Below are 16,827 nucleotides of genomic sequence, written 5' to 3' on the forward strand. Positions count from 1 at the left end.
ATGCAAAAGACGTGACACAATGTATATAGCAGATATAAAGATCGTTGGCACAACTTCTTAGAATGGTGGTGCACAAGTAGGATCCCAAACCATACACATGTGCTAACTGACTTGGCACACACACGTGGAGATGCAAGTGACAATAAAGTTTTAATAAGTACAGTACATACAGTAAACGTTTCGGTCAATAATGACCTTCGTCATTGTACTGAAACAAATTATAAATGATAAGCAAAAGTATATACAATAGAGTACTACTGGGTATAATTATATTTGAAATGGCATTTATGCCGTACACCATAAAAATATTACAGCAAATGAGCAGAGCAATTAGAAATAGGAATCATATTTGCACTGAAGTATACCAAAATTAACAGAGCACGTACCTATATAGTGTACTGAATGTACTTGTTTAATAGGGCCACCTGTCCTATGAAAGAACGGTATTGCTGTTTAACTATTTAGTTAATTATGCCCCAAATCCCAGTGAGCCCATAGTGAGATAGTGGTTTTACATACCATAGGTAACTGTGACTAGGTATAACGGGCTATGCGTCTGTGGAATAAGAGAAGGCCCAGGATTAGTAGCGTTCTCCTAATGGAACCTTGTGACCAGTCTGCTATACACATATAACCGGTACCTTACCGATAATGGAGTCGAGAGGTAGATAGTCATATAGACGCGGTTTCCACCGCTTGTCGTCCGTGCTGTACTGTATGCAGTGCGCCCGTAGGTGTAATTTATACATGTAGGCTGTTACCGCCGACCGGAAGTTCGGAGGCGGAAGTGCCTTGGCGTGCGGTTCACCAGCGTCATGCTGCGTTCCACAGACAGGAAGAGCATGGGAGAGGGGCGGGGACGTGTATCATAGCTGTCTGTCATAGTGGATTGTGGTCATGATCCCAGCGCTATGGTGCTCAGTATGTGTTTAGTGCGGCAATAGATATTCTGGCCATATATGCATTACGCTGTGCAGAAGGGGATGTGCTCAGTGTTGGTCCGTGCTCAGTGTTGGTCCGTGCTCACAGATAGTGTTTCATAGCATTCAATTCCGGGCGTTCTGAAATAGAGATTAAGATTATCAGTCTTATATAATTGACCGTTATATCACGAGATATTCCATATTAGAGATTATATCTACTTAATCATATAGAAGAGACATCTTAGACAAATCAAACCAAAAGAGACATCAGGAGAACAATTGTATGAGTAATAATGTATTAAGATGTCAAAAAGGATTGCAGATCGTATTCTTTGTTTAACCCCTTGGGTGCCAATGAATTAAATTCATGAATCCAATATGCTTCTCTCCTTTTTAATAGGCTGATACGGTTGCCTCCCCTGCGTGGTGTCTGAACCTGCTCTATTACCTGAAATTTCAGTTGGGCAATATTATGACCCGCTGTGACAAAATGTGATGGAATGGGAAGAAGTAGATTTTTACACCTGATTGTAGATTTGTGTTTTGAGATTCTGTCTTTTATGGGTTGTGTAGTCTCTCCCACATAGAGAAGTCCACATGGACATTTTATCAAATAAACCACAAAAGACGTATTGCAGGTGTAATAATCCTTAATGTCATATCTTTTACCCGCATAAGGATGAAAAAAATGATTCCCTTTGAGTACATTATTGCACTTGGTGCATTGTAGGCAGGGAAAGGTGCCAAATTTCAGATTCATTAAAAAACGTTGTTTTTTAGGGGGGCGTGCGGAGCCAATATCTGCTCTAACTAAATGGTCCCATATATTTTGCAGACGCCTAAAACAGGGAAGAAATAGCTCCTTGAATTCCTTGACGTTAGGATAAGCCGCACTAAGAAGGTGCCAATGTTTGCGTATGTTGCTATGAAGGCGATATGCCAAGGGGTGATAGTCATGGACAATGGACAAAAGGGATACGGTTTTCCATTTTTGGTTTAGGTGGAGTCTCCGAAAACACCATTAATTTTTTGGGGTATCCCCTCTCCATGAACTTTGAACCCATTTCCTCCATTCGTTGCTCCCGAATGTCCCGATTAGATACTATTCTCTGTACCCTTCTCATTTGAGATTTTGGAATGGCATTTTTCATTCTGGTTGGATGAAAGCTCTCATAATGGAGCAGGCTATTGCGATCCGTAGGTTTAACGTATAAATCTGTTGAAAGAATGCCATTTTCGTCTTTAATGACCAGGGTGTCCAGGAAATTTATCTTTTGATGACTGTGTGACATTGTAAAATCTAGGCCCGGCCAAGAGGAACACAGGTGAGAAAAGAAATAATTCAGTGTGTCCAGAGTGCCACCCCAAATGCATAAGGGTATGTGCACACGTAGTTTTTAGTCTCTGCGGATTTTGTAGAGAAAACCGCAGGAAATCCGCAGGACAAAGGGCTGCGGTTTTTCTGCGGTTTATCTGCGGATTATCTGCGTTTTTTCTGCGGTTTTGCCCTGCGGTTTTACACCTCATAATGGATGAGGTGTAAAACCGCAGTGTTTCTGCACCAAACAATTGACATGCTGCGGATTGTAAACCGCAGCAAAACAGCGTGGAAAAAAACGCAGCATGTGCACAGCTTTTTTTTATTTCCATAGGAAATAAAGGTACTGTACAACGCAGCAAAATCTGCTGCGTTTCTGCAGAGCCAAAAACGCTGCGGAAGCGCAGCAGAATCCGCAGCGTGTGCACATACCCTAAGACATCATCGATATACCTCTTCCACACCAAAGCATGTGTGCGGAAGAGGTCATCCAAGTAGATAATGTCTTCTTCATAGTGTGCTACATAGCAGTTTGCATTAGATGGGTGCAGTGTTTGACCCCATAGCTGTACCTCTGATTTGAAGATAAAGTATCTTCAAACAAAAAGTAATTCCTTGTAAGAAGGATCCAGAGAAGGTCACAGCAGAGGTTCACTTGTTCAGGGTTAAAATTGGATAGTTCCAATAGCCTACGCATGGATCTCAGACCTTCTATATGTGGTATTGATGTGTATAGATCTTTTATATCAAAGGTGACGAGTAAGGCCTCCTTAGGAATTTGTCCCAGATTATGGATGAGGTCAAGAAAAGCACCTGTGTCCAATATAAAAGATGTTGTACGTCTGATAAGTGGTGGTAAAAAATTTTCTAGATATTTTGAGATTGGCGAAAAAATGGACTCAGTGGAAGCTACGATAGGTCTTCCAGGTGGATTTTCAAGGTTTTTTGGATTTTAGGGAGTACATAAAAGACAGGAATGATTGGACATTTTTTTGTGATGTAATCACAGGTTTTTTTTTATCAAGAGCCCCTCTATTGATATATTTCATTAATACCTCCTCAATTTGGTTTTGAATTTCATTGGTGGGGTCTCCCTGTAGGGGTTGATATGTGGATGTATCCCCAAGCTGACGATATATTTCAGTTTGGTACATGGATTTGTCGAGGACCACAACTGCTCCCCCCCTTGTCTGCTGGTTTAATTATCTCCTTACTATCTTGTAGATTTTTTAATGCTTGTTGGTCTATTGAGGACATATTACGAGGGAAGTGGACCCTTCCTTTATTGATGTCATCCCTGAGATTCTGGAATGTATCATCGATAAAGGAAATGTCTCTAAACCATGTGAGCCAATAGGGGGCCTATAATTGCTCTTGTTTCTGAGACCCAGGCTATCTGAGGATATAATTGGACTGGGTAGAATAGACACAGAATTAATATTTCTCTCGTTCTCGGAGAAGTGTAGTTTCAGTCTTAATGATCTATAGAATCTCTGTAGATCCATGTCCAAGTTGAATGTGTTATATTTATAGCTTGGACAGAAAGAGAGGCCCTTCTGTAACAACTGATGTTCTGCTATACTCAGACTTTTAGATGACAAATTGATTACAAGTGGGCTATTACCTGTGAGCGAGTCACTCGATTGTAGTCCATGTTTCTCCGTGGATTTTTTTCCTCTACGGGTCCTCTTCTCCTGTTGGGTCGACATCTCTGTCCTAAAAAAGAATTTGTAGGAGCTTGTCTCTCGTATTCTGATCCGGAGGTGGAAATATCGGTTGATGACCTGTAGTTGGAGCGTGGAAAAGAATTTATAGAATTGGAGGATTCCCGCCATTTATATACCCTGTTAAGTTCGTAGTCCTCCGTATCCCTGGCGAACTTGTTTCTTTTTCTTGCTTCCGTATCCCGGCGGTGTTGTTCTATGATTCCGTTGATTTTGGTCTTCAGGGCGTTGAATTCCTCTGTGGGAACAGAGGGGGCCAGTTGACTCTCGATATTGTTGATCTCTTCTTTACACTTGGTGATGCCTCGATGCAAGTGCTCTAGCGTAACAGTTATGAGATCAAAAGAACATTTATTAATAATCTGTTCAAAGCGTGATCAGAAGTCTTGAGAGTCACTGAAGAGGGTAGGGCACAAAGGAACACGTAGGCCTCTAGGTATCCTTTGAACCTTTAAATACTCAGTAAGTGTGGCACAGTGTAGTTCAAAATTGGTGCACCGTCTGAGTTCCCTCTCCAGATCCCGTCCCCTAGTTTCCTTGGGGGGGATTTTGAGGAAATCAGTAGATAAAGTGGATTGTGCTATAATATTAGAGGTTTAGACAGATAGCTATGATACACGCCCCCTCCCCTCTCCCATGCTCTTCCTGTCTGTGGAACGCAGCATGACGCTGGTGAACCGCACGCCAAGGCACTTCCGCCTCCGAACTTCCGGTTGGCGGTAACAGCCTCCATGTATACATTACACCTACGGGCGCACTGCATACAGCACTGACGACAAGCGGTGGAAACCGCGTCTATATGACTATCTACCTCACGACTCCATTATCGGTAAGGTACCGGTTATATGTGTATAGCAGACTGGTCACAAGGTTCCATTAGGAGAACGCTACTAATCCTGGGCCTTCTCTTATTCCACAGATGCATAGCCCGTTATACCTAGTCACAGTTACCTATGGTATGTAAAACCACTATCTCACTATGGGCTCACTGGGATTTGGGGCATAATTAACTAAATAGTTAAACAGCAATACCGTTCTTTCATAGGACAGGTGGCCCTATTAAACAAGTACATTCAGTACACTATATAGGTACATGCTCTGTTAATTTTGGTATACTTCAGTGCAAATATGATTCCTATTTCTAATTGCTCTGCTCATTTGCTGTAATATTTTTATGGTGTACGGCATAAATGCTATTTCAAATATAATTATACCCAGTAGTACTCTATTGTATATACTTTTGTTTATTATTTGTAATTTCTTTGTTTCAGTACAATGACGAAGGTCACTGTTGACCGAAATGTTTACTGTATGTACTGTACTATTAAAACTTTATTGTCACTTGCATCTCCACGTGTGTGTGCCAAGTCAGTTAGCACAATGTATATAGCAGTCATATCACAGCATAGTACCAAATAAGTGTGGTCATACAATGGGAGAATAACTAAGATGGAATACCTGGATAGCCTGTGAATGTGTTAAGAAGCTGGCGTCTGGGAAGCATATATGGACAGAACCGTCCATAAAAAGCTACAGAAACCACCGGGCAGACCTATAGTTTCACTGACTGACTCTATCCTTTCACCACTAGCAATAGTGCTTGAAAAGATCCTCACGCCCTCTGCCACAGACTGAAGCTCCGGAGGTGGATAGTGACCTTGAGAGTTCCGATGAAGAAGACCATATTGTTGTATCTCTTGGACCGGCAAGGAGCGGGATGTACTATCCTCAAGAGAGTGAACTAAGTCCCGAGGCTCCAGAGTTTGCACTAAGGAGTTCAGATAAAGTCAATTCAGTTCTGATGATCGAACACCAATGACTGCAGAGATCGATCGACACTCAGGAGGATTGGTATTACTGGACTGTGTGGAAACAGAATTCAGGAGAAGTACAGGAACTTACAGAGGCAGTTCCAAGAGCATCTGAGGAAGCATGAGAAATGAGTGCGGCGGAAGAAATTCCTGAAACCGAAGAACCTGTGGTATCTGAGGAACAACCCACCAGTAGGATGTCTATTCGAGAAATGAGGAGGCCTGTGATGCTGATGTATGAGACACTTGGTGAACCGAGTCGAGTACCAAGGACTGTCGATTGGAGACAGGTATCTCTGCCCACGGACCAGGTAAGCCCACTTGAGTGGTATTCACCACCCAGAGGCAGTATAGAAGATGTTGCCTGGTGGAAAAGCTTGTTTTATCGCTCTGATTTTCCTTAAAAGACTGTGGAAATGAAGAACTGTTAAAGTCTAGTGAGAGAGAGCTGGTTGAAGATATACAATAACTTGCATCTGAAGAGATATTGTTTATTTCTTACAGGAGTCCTACAAGTAAAAGGTCATAAAAATAGGTTTTTATTAATGTTTATGAATGTTATGCCGATATGTATGTGAAGTGACATGACTCCCACCACTGTCTTTGAATTGGTCAGATCAATCAATTGAGGCAAATGTCGAGGACGACATTCAAAAAAGAGGGAAGAGTGTGATATGCAGAAGTAGTGCCAAATGCTGTGCTTAAAAAGCATCCAGCTAAACACAGCAGGACAAATCAGGGTATCACCAGAGTTGGGCCTCTTTCACACATCAGTATTTTAGAATCAGTCACAATCCGTCAAAGTGAATCCTGTGCAGATTGTAATAAACTGATGCACCGGGTCTATGTTTTTGACGGATCCGTTGAAGGATGTAGGAGTTTTTAAGGAACAGAATTCTAGAGAGAGAGAGATTTTTTTTTATGTGCCAGAATGGAAAAAGCAGCTGTAGGGGTTAAATTAAAGAGAGAAATTATTCCGGGCATGCTCAGTTTTAAAAAAACGGAATCTGTCGCTGGATTCCGTCTTTTGACGGACAGCGACGGATCCTGCGCCCATAGGCCTCCATTATAGCCAACAACGGACAGTGCTGGATCCGTTGCTGTCCGACTTTTCGATGTACACAAAAAAAGTTACTTTGTCCATAATTTATGACGGATCCGTCAAACAACGGATGAAACGGACGGCCATCCGTCGCCAATGCAAGTCTATGAGAAAAAACGGAACCAGTGGCATCATTCACTGGATCCATTTTTTTCAAAAAAAGGACAGATTGTGACTGAAGGCAAAAACTGATGTGTGAAAGAGGCCTTAGCTACTCAGGCCATAGGCAGAAAATATAACTGACACAGCCTGCAGGATGCAGCGTAGAGAAATAGGAGACCTGACACCAGAACAAGGCAGAGAAATGTTAACTCCTGACATGACTAGGAGAGGGGAAGACAGGACTCAAAACCCGGTCTGGATCATGACAGTACCCTCCTCTCAAGGGGGTGCTACTGGACCCCCAGATTTCCTAAGATAACGTGAATGAAAAACCTGAACCAACCGATCAGCATGGACTGATCGCTCCCGGACCCAAGATCGATCCTCAGGACCGTAACCCCTCCAATATACCAAGTACTGAAGCGAACTGCAAAATCATGCTAGAATCAACAATCCGTTAAACTTTGACCATCTACAGTGACAGGAGGCAGAGGGGATGGAGACCCAGCAGAGGAAGGTACAAATGACTTAAGAAGGAACTTATGGAACACGTTGGGGATCCGAAGCAAAAGAGGTAAACATAAGCGAAAGGCAACTGGATTGACACGCTCAATGATCTCGAAAGGACCAATAAACTTGTTTCTGGTAGACAACCACACTTTATCTCCTACCAGAAATTTAGGTGCTACAGATAATCGCTTATCAGCAAAATGTTTCTGTTTGCCCTTAGCCAATGTTCTTCTGGACCTCCCTCCACACCTCCCCAACCCGTTAAACTGCCGAATCAGACCCTGGACACCCCGAATGCAGCCTGGAAAATTCACCAAAATGGGGGAGAAAACCGTAGTTACAGAAAAACGGAGAAGTGCCAGTGCACTGATTAACCTGATTATTAAACGTGAACTCAGCCATGGGCAACAAGGGACACCAATCATCCTGCTGTGATGTGGCAAGACACCCCAATATCTTTTCAAGTGTCTGGTTTGTCCTCTCAGTCTGACAAGTGGATTCGGGATAGTAGGCTGAGGAGAAGGTCAAACTAATATCCAATATCTTACAAAAAGGCCCTCCAGACTTTGGATACAAATTGCACCCCTCTATCAGACACCAAATTCAGAGGCACGCCATGCAACCACACAATGTGCTCAATAAACAACTTAGATAGTGTTTCTGCGTTAGGCAGTCCTGCCAAAGGTACAAAATGCGCGTGTTTACTAAATCTGTCAACCACTACCCAGACCACAGTTTTGCCATTGGAAGGAGGGAGATCAGTGATAAAATCCATGGATCTACGAGTTCAAGGTCTATCCGGAATTGGCAATGGTACAAATTCCCCAGCCTGTTATAGGAGACTTTAACACCTGCACATGTAGCACAAGCAGACACAAACACTGCAATGTCAGAAGACATGGAGCAAGACCAGAACAGTCTAGCAATAGCTCTCCAGGTTTCCAAGACTCCAGGGTGCCCACAGAAAGCAGAGTTGAGGAGCTCCCAGAGCACCATCAACCAATACTTAACAGTATAAACCTTCATAAGCCACTTTTATGACTAATAATTCCGATTCCTGACATTGTAATTTCTCTCAGCAGGAGAAAATTTCTTGGAGAAAAAAGCACAAAGTTTTAAATTAGTCAAAGTGATCGGTCCCTGAGACAGCACCGCCCCCACTCCCACCTCCGATGTGTCCACCTCAGCAATGAATGGTTCAGACGGATTGGGCTGGACCAATACAGGAGCAGACATTAAAACATTTTTTCAATGTAGAAAAGGCTACAACTGCCGGGGGTGACCAGTCTTAAGATCAGACCCCTTACGAGTGAGATCAGTGAGAGGCTTGACAACCTTAGAAAACCCCTTAATACATTTGAAATACTAATTGGCAAAACCCAAGAAACGCTGAAGACCTTTAAGGTCTCGGGGTTGCACCCAATCAACAATGACCTGTACCTTTCCAGGATCCATACGAAACCCCTTGGCAGACAAGATGAACCCAAGAAAGGACAGCTCTTGGACAAAAAATTATCACTTCTCAGGTTTAGCGAATAAAGAGTTCTCCCGTAACCTCTGAAGAACTGCACGTAGATGACCCATGTGAGATTCTTTGTCAGATGAAAATACAAGAATGTCATCTAAATATACCACCATAAAGAATCCAATGAAGTCAGAAAATACATCTTTAATTAAATTCTGAAAAACTGCTGGCACATTCGTGAGACCAAAGGGCATGACCAAATTTTCAAACAAACCCTCAGAGATGAGGAATGCTGTTTTCCACTCATCCCCCTACCGAATACCGATAAGATTATACGTTCCCCTGAGGTCAAACTTGGAATACCAGTTAGCCCCAGATAATTGGTTGTAAAGATCAGGGATAACGGGAGGGGGTAGGTATTTCTCACCGTAATTTTATTTAGTTCCCGAAAATTGAGGCAATGACGTAAACCACCATTATTATTTTTTTTTTTTTTTTATTTTTTTTTTTTTTTACAAAAGAATCCAGCAGCCACAGGAGAGAGAGAGGGATGGATATGACCTTTTTGTAAAATTTCTGAGACATACTCTTTCATAGCAGTACTTTCTGGGTCGGAAAGATTGTACAGACAGGCATTGGGCAATTTAGCACCTGGAATGAGATTAATAGTACAATCATAGGGGCGATGTGGGTGCAAGATCTCAGCCTCTTTTTCAGAAACCACATCCTTAAAATCTTTCAGGTACTCTGGAATACCATCCAGATTAACGGACAACACCAGCACAGCAGAAAGACAACCCTTTGAACAATTAGGACCCCATTTCACAATATTCCGAGATTCTCAGTCAATAACAGGATTGTGCAGCTGTAACCAGGGGAATCCCAACACCAGTCCCGCTGGAAAATTATCCAGAACATAACATGAAATGTGTTTCTGATGCAAGGAACCCACCTTGAGGAGAAACTCCTCTGAGACAAGTTTAACAATATTCCTAACCAGCGGTGTTTCATCAATGGCAATGATATGAATTGGGGTTTCAAGCCTAACTGTCTCTGTTAAACTAGGACACCAAGCTTGAGTCAATGAAGTTCATGGATGAAACACAGTCCATGAAAGCTGAAGTGGGTGAGTAACAATCCCCACAACAAAGTTCCACCTCCAAAAAAATCTTTTGAATTGTGGAAAAAGGTACCTGAGAGTCCGGGTGACCTCCTCGAAAATCACCCAGACTCGGCAGCTTGTTAGTCGGTGGGCAAGAGGGGGAGTCCATCTTCCAGTGTCCCAGGTTTCCACAATAGAAGAATAGTTTCCTTTCGCATCGCCACTTCCTCTCCTTCTCCTTGAGGTTAATTGCCCCAACCTCCATAGGTTCCGTATATGGCATCACCTCGGACGTAACAGGGTATAATGAAACCTCTCGCTGGATTACTCCTCTCTTCCGCAATCTCCAATCCATATGAATGGCCTGAGTCATGGCCTCCTCCAAAGAACTGGGTGGAGGATGGAGAGCCAGAGCATCCTTAAGATGATCCAACATACCACTCCTGAACTGACATCTTAGCGCAGAGTCATTCCAGGTCACATCAGTGGACCACCGTCTAAACTCTGAGCAATACCATTCGGCAATGAGTTCACCCTGGGAGAGACCCATGACTGTGTCCTCTGCCACCCTGACCAGGTCCGGTATGGCAAAAATCAGTCCTAAAGCCTCAAAGAACGTGTTCACAGACACACATTCTAGGGCAGTAGCAGGTAAAGAAAAATCCCAAGCTTGAGGACCCTCCCGGAGTAACAAAATGATTATCCCAACCCATTGACTCACATCATCAGAGGATCGGGGTCTAAGGGAGAAAAGCAGTCTACAACTCTCCCTGAATGTATGGAACTTCTCCTTTTCCCTGGAGAAAGTATCTGGGAGCCTGACTGTAGGTTCAGGAGAGTGTAGCAAGACATCTATGGGTTCCGAGTGCTTACAGGCTGATTATGTAGTCGAACCCTGAAAAGACTTTACTGTTTCAGAAAGTTCCCTCTGGAGTTGATTATGGGAAGTGGCCAGGGCTCTATGTTCCACAGACAAGTCCTGAAACATTTGAGTCAGATTAGACATCTGATCCGCCATAGTATGAAGTGGATCCATAAAGACAGGAACAAAGAAAAAAACCTGTCTATGGTCAGTTATAATGTCACACTGCAGCTCTGCAGGTAAATGCAAACTCCACTAGATGGCAGGAAAGTGGAGGGAGGATTGCAATTCTGCTCAGAGCAGACCACTACCACTGCAGTGAGGCTACCACCAGGTGGCAGCAGAGTAGTCAATCAAGCTGGGTCGATACCAGAGAGAAGCGAAGCACCAAGGGCAACACCAAACACAGTCTGATGAGTGCCAAAAGGTTAGTATCGGTCAGAAGCAGATGTACAAGAAGCAAGAGACAGGATCAGGTCTTAGCCAAAGCTGAGTCAAGTACAGGGAAATCCAAACACTAAGGGAAACACTGAGTCGGGGCGGGAAGAGAGGAAGGAACAGACACGGGCAAAGTCAGCTAAACACAGCAGGACAAATCAGGGTATCACCAGAGTCCGCTACTCATGCCGTAGGCAGAAAATATAACTGACACTGCTGCAGGATACAGCGCAGAGAAATGGCAGACCTGACACCAGAACGAGGCAGAGAAAAGTTAACCCTTGACATGACCAGACTGGGAGAGTGGAAGACTGGACTCAAAACCTGGTCTGGATCATTCATGACACATTTAGGCTGTGTGCACACGTTGCGGATTCTGCCGCGGATCCACAGCGTTTTTGGCCCTGCGGGTCTGCAGCAGATTCTGCTGCATTGTACAGTACCATTGTATTCAATGGAAATTAAAAAAATGCAGTGCACACGGTGCAGAGTTTTGACCTGCGGATTTTTCCAAATCCTCTCGGAAATATCCGCAGCACCTTCCACTACGTGTGCACATAGCCTTATTACTCTCATAGTACGGAGCCCCTTTTTTGGCCCCCCACACACTGTATAATGTTCCCACAGTACCACCATCCTCAATTTTATTTTTGCAATCAAGATAACGGAATGGAGAAAGTCAGCACTCGCCCCTTTTAGAAGATATTTCAGTCCTTCTACTGGTCCATGTTCTTAGATCAGTGGAACACGAACCAGTAGATTAAGTTCAAAACGTTTGTTCGTCATATCTTTTTTTTTTTCTTTTGGAAATCGCTGCACCTGCCGCCACACTGCTAGCACTGTTGCACTTTTTGTCATTGTCCTGAATCAAATAAATTAGAAAGGACTGAAGTATCTTCCAAAAGGGGTGAGTGCTGATTTTCTTCATTCCATTGTCTTGATTATAAATAGTCACCCTGAAGATTTAATATAGTGGAGGTTGTAACATTGGTTCAGTGTGTTCATATACTGGGTAAAAACTTTCTATTTGGTGCCTCAACACTTCACTATAATTATTTTAGGAATATTTCACACTTTTTTTGGTGTTTTTCATGTAATATATGGAAGATTACATGGAGACATTGGCAGCAAAGAACTTCTGTCTTGATGTTCTTACAAAAAAGCTTTTATAAAAGCCTCAAACTTCTGTGTGTGAATCAGAGCTGAGATCTAATGTGATAGAAGATTGCAGTACGGGGAAGATGGGAAACCTTCATATAGACGGCCGGTGGGGATGGAGTCAGTGACGGACTCTGGCCAAAAATGTTTCTAGAGGTGTAGTAGAAGATGAAGATGTCGTCCTCATCATGAAGTAGTTATTTCTCCTGTCACGTGTAATGAATATCTCCTGCAGTATTGCTAATGCCGATTCCAGTGTCGGTAAATGAGACGAGAATTAGCGTTATGGAAGATGAGTCTATGAGAAACGTATTCAGCTGCCGACTCCGAGGAAGAAACTGCTTGTTGTCTGTGGCCTAAATATATAGGTTTTATTAGTAGATGTAAAATAGTGTAAAATAATTTCCTCATATGTTTCCCTTATTATCTCCAGTAATTGTATTATTACACAGGATTTTTATGATGTTACATCGGCTCATCTTCTCATTCAGATCTCTACAATATCGGATCCCTCAGTGAAGATCTTCTACAAAAGAGAATTTTCCTGATTTACCCCTGAAGGATGGATATGGACAGAGAAAAGATGGCAGGGAAAATATTACACCTCACCCTAGAGATCCTCTTCCGGCTTACTGGAGAGGTGAGAGATTCTGATGACGTCACATTACATCATTCTTATCTATGGGAATAACAGATGGACAGAACTGGAGAGGTGAGGACTCTGGAAATGTCTGTAGTGAGATTTATTAATGAGTCTCTCCGTAACCAGGATTACACAGTAGTGAAGAAGACCTCTAGTGAATGCAGTCAGGACCCTGTGTCTAAGGGATGCGGAAGAACCCTGAGCCCAATCATGGGACTTCCACCTCACCCCCTGATACATGAGAACATCAATGACCAGAAGATCCTAGAACTCACCTACAAGATGATTGAGCTGCTGACTAGAGAGGTGACACTGCTGGGAATGTTGGCACATCACATAGTAACGCTATGAAGGGATCGGGGGGATGACGGTATCATTGTATGTGTCAGGTTCCTATAAGATGTCAGGATGTCGCTGTCTATTTCTCCATGGAGGAGTGGGAGTATTTAGAAGGACACAAAGATCTGTACAAGAACGTCATAATGAAGGTTCCCCAGCCCCTCACATCACCAGGTAAGAGACAGGACTAAATACACTCGGCCTATATCTATATGAAAAGAATGAATTCAGTCCTTGTATGTGTTTCCTCCAGTTCTATCCAGTAACATGACAACACCAGAGAGATGTCCCCATCCTCTACTTCCACAGAACTGTAAACAAGAAGATCCCTATGCTCCTCAGGATCATCAGGTAGATGGAGAGAAGGTGTCATGAGATCTCCCCTATGATGTGTAGACGGCTGTGAAGGTCTTGTGCTCAGTCTTGTTTTATCCACCAGTATTAAATGTTTTATACTTGTGTAATGAGAACAATGGAGATGGCAGGGTTAGAGCTGATCATAGATGTGACTTCTCCATCTGTACGTGACTTTTATAATATTTGTTTCAGGGTGAAGATCTGACCCATATTAATGCTACAGAGACATATGTGAGGGGTGATGAGCTGTGTAAAGAGGAGATTCCCACATATGACTACCCAGGTGAGTGGTAACCACTAAATGCAGAGAAGTCACAGATTCTTCTCAGTCACCGGCTGTGGCTGCCTTTTCGTTGGTGTAGTCCGGCCGTATTACCCTGATCACCATTTTGCCTCTAGACCACAACATTCTCCTTCACCCAAAACTGTTCAAATAACTTTCGGCATTGAAGGCCCTTTTCTATAGAACTTATCACCTGGAGGATCTATCTACACCCTGGGATTAGAAGACACTGACCGTTACCTGCCCAGGTCTGTAAACTACAAAGTCAAATGACAGCGTACATAGAATGTTCTGATAAATTAGAAAATTACTTGAAGAAAATATTATGATGGGTCTGTATCAGAAATTGGAGGGTAATGATGCTGTTGGCTTCCTAGAACCCGGGTATCTTATTGGACAAATCTACCTTCTCTCCCTTCTGTGCTGCTGAATGTGCTCATATGGTCCCTACAAGACCAGGTCCTGTCTTTCTGGCCAAAAGTTGCTTTTATGATTGACAACATTAAATGTGCAGTGAGGCCAAGTGTGAATTTCTGTACAATAGCAACAGTTTGCCTTTATCCTGACTTTCAGTGACGGACTGGGATAAAAAAGCAGCCCTGCCACACAAATCCCACCAGCCCACATACTATAACACTCCCCCCACACCCGATCAGTGGATTTTGTTATACTTTGTTGTGCCCTTCAACACTCATCTTAAAGGAGTTATTTGAAGTGCCATGTGTGAATGCCATCTCAGTGCTCATGATCGACCTCTTCTTTAGATCGCCGATTCTCGGCATCATGGAGGTCCAAGTAATCGTACCCCAGCGACTACATAGGTCTCGGGATAGGGGATTACTTTGCATAATCCATTTAAATGGGTTTTCCAATATATATACACTGTATTTTTCGGACTATTAGACGGACCTAGGTTTTAGAGGAGGAAATTAGGGGGAAAAAAAGACTGAAGCAAAAATGTGGTGAATTCTGTAATATGATCCCCTAATCTCCTTCCTGAAACACATGGCCCCTCATCCCCATCATGGTATGCATGCCACCTCATCCCTAGCCTGGTATGCATGGCTTCCTCATCCCTATACTGGCAGGAACGATCGCCCTCATACCTATACTGATATGCAGGGTCCCCATCTCGTCCTAGTATGCATGGCTCCATCCCTATCCTGGTATGCAGGGCCCCATCTTATCTTAGTATGCATGGCTCCTCATTCCTATCCTGGTAGGAATGGTCCACCTCATCCTTATCCTGGCAGGAATGATCACCCTCATCCATATAATGGTATGCATGGCCCCATCCCTGTCCAGGTCTGCAGGGCTCCATTCTTTACCTGCTATGACTGTCCCAGTCCTTGTATGTATGGCCCCATCCCTGTCCTGGTATGATTGGTCCCATTCTTATTCTAGTATGACTGGCCCCCATCCCAGTCCTTGTATGTGTATGGCCCCATCCTTATCCTGATATGACTGATCCCATCCTTTCCTTATCCTGGTATGCATGGCCCCATCAGAAAAGATTAAAAAAAAACAAAAAAACGATACACTTACCTTCCCAGCGCTCCCTTGCAGCATCTTGTTCCGATGCCAGCAGCTGCTTTATACTTGTAAGCAGCGCTTGGCAGGGACGTTATGCGCTGCTTTCAAGCCGAAGGGCAGCTTCCAGAATACTCAGTGCTCTCTGCATGCCAGGACTGTTCATCGCAGAGAGCAGTGAGTATTCATTGCTCTTCAGTAGCGCGCACATTCTCAGCTGTATCCTTCCTGCTGCTCCGGCTGACACTGCGCGCTACTGAAGAGCAATGAATACTCACTGCTCTCTGCGCAAACAGTCCCTGCGTGCAGAGCACTGAGTATTCCGGCAGCTGCCTTTCAGCTTGCAAGCAGCGCATGACATCCCTGCCATGCTCTGCTTACAAGCATTAAGCAGCTGCTGGCAATGGAGCAGGATGTTGCAAGGGAGCGCCAGGAAGGTAAGTGTAATGGTTTGTTTTTTTAATCTTTTCTGATGGTGCCATGGATATCAGGATAAAGAAAGGATGGGACCAATCATATCAGGATAAGGACGGGGCAATGCATACCAGGAATGGGGGTGGGGGCCAATCATACCAGGATGCTAAGAAGAAATTAATATTCATTGTCCTCCACGTCCATGGGGGTGGAATGCAGTGAAAATTCATTTCTTTTTAGCAGCGGGCACAGGAGTTAGCCGTAGCCGCTGGCTCCTGCCTCTGTGACCCACTGCTCCGCCAATGCCACTCCCTCACCTCCCTACCACAGCCAAAGCCGGCACATCTGGACTATAAGATGCACCACCGATTTTCCTCCACATTTTGTAAGGAAAAAAGTGCGTCTTATAGTCCTAAAAATACAATATTTCTTATTTTACCATAGTATTCCTGAAAATAATAAACCAATATTAAAGGGGTTGTCCGGGCTTTTCACATAATCTCAGTGCATATCTGGGCTGCATAGTGCTGACAATAAGTAATTTACCTTCTGAGGCCAGTTTGCAGGGTTTCCAAGATATGATCTCTTGCTTTTAAGAAAAACATCCAGGGGGGTTGTGTTCTGGCATTGAAATGAGAACTGGTCGTTTCTTCCTACTCTACTAAAAACATGCCCTCTATAGCAACAACCCCACCCTCCATAGCAACAGGCCCTCCCCGACCACATGAACAAGCCTATCATGTTGT

At 43.6% G+C, this 16,827-nt stretch overlaps 1 protein-coding gene across 2 annotated transcripts in view; it reads left to right on the forward strand.

Annotated features, from left to right (window-relative positions):
* The window catches only part of LOC141093982 (uncharacterized), a 59,269-nt gene that overhangs the window by 26,712 nt on the left and 15,730 nt on the right, over positions 1 to 16,827 (forward strand). Inside the window, exons 2-6 of one of the 2 annotated variants that reach the window (XM_073579657.1) lie at positions 13,007 to 13,155; positions 13,285 to 13,464; positions 13,548 to 13,671; positions 13,751 to 13,848; positions 14,047 to 14,137. In XM_073579657.1, coding sequence (XP_073435758.1) covers positions 13,078 to 13,155; positions 13,285 to 13,464; positions 13,548 to 13,671; positions 13,751 to 13,848; positions 14,047 to 14,137 — 571 coding nt within the window. In that variant the 5' untranslated portion in view covers positions 13,007 to 13,077. Of the gene's footprint in view, positions 1 to 12,883; positions 13,156 to 13,284; positions 13,465 to 13,547; positions 13,672 to 13,750; positions 13,849 to 14,046; positions 14,138 to 16,827 lie in introns of those variants that run through there. The other variant, XM_073579656.1, reaches the window with a different exon arrangement.

The sequence above is a fragment of the Dendrobates tinctorius genome, unplaced genomic scaffold (assembly GCF_039654945.1).
Source record: "Dendrobates tinctorius isolate UK_male_01 unplaced genomic scaffold, ASM3965494v1 ptg000063l, whole genome shotgun sequence".
In the NCBI taxonomy this organism is placed as follows: Eukaryota; Metazoa; Chordata; class Amphibia; order Anura; family Dendrobatidae; genus Dendrobates; species Dendrobates tinctorius.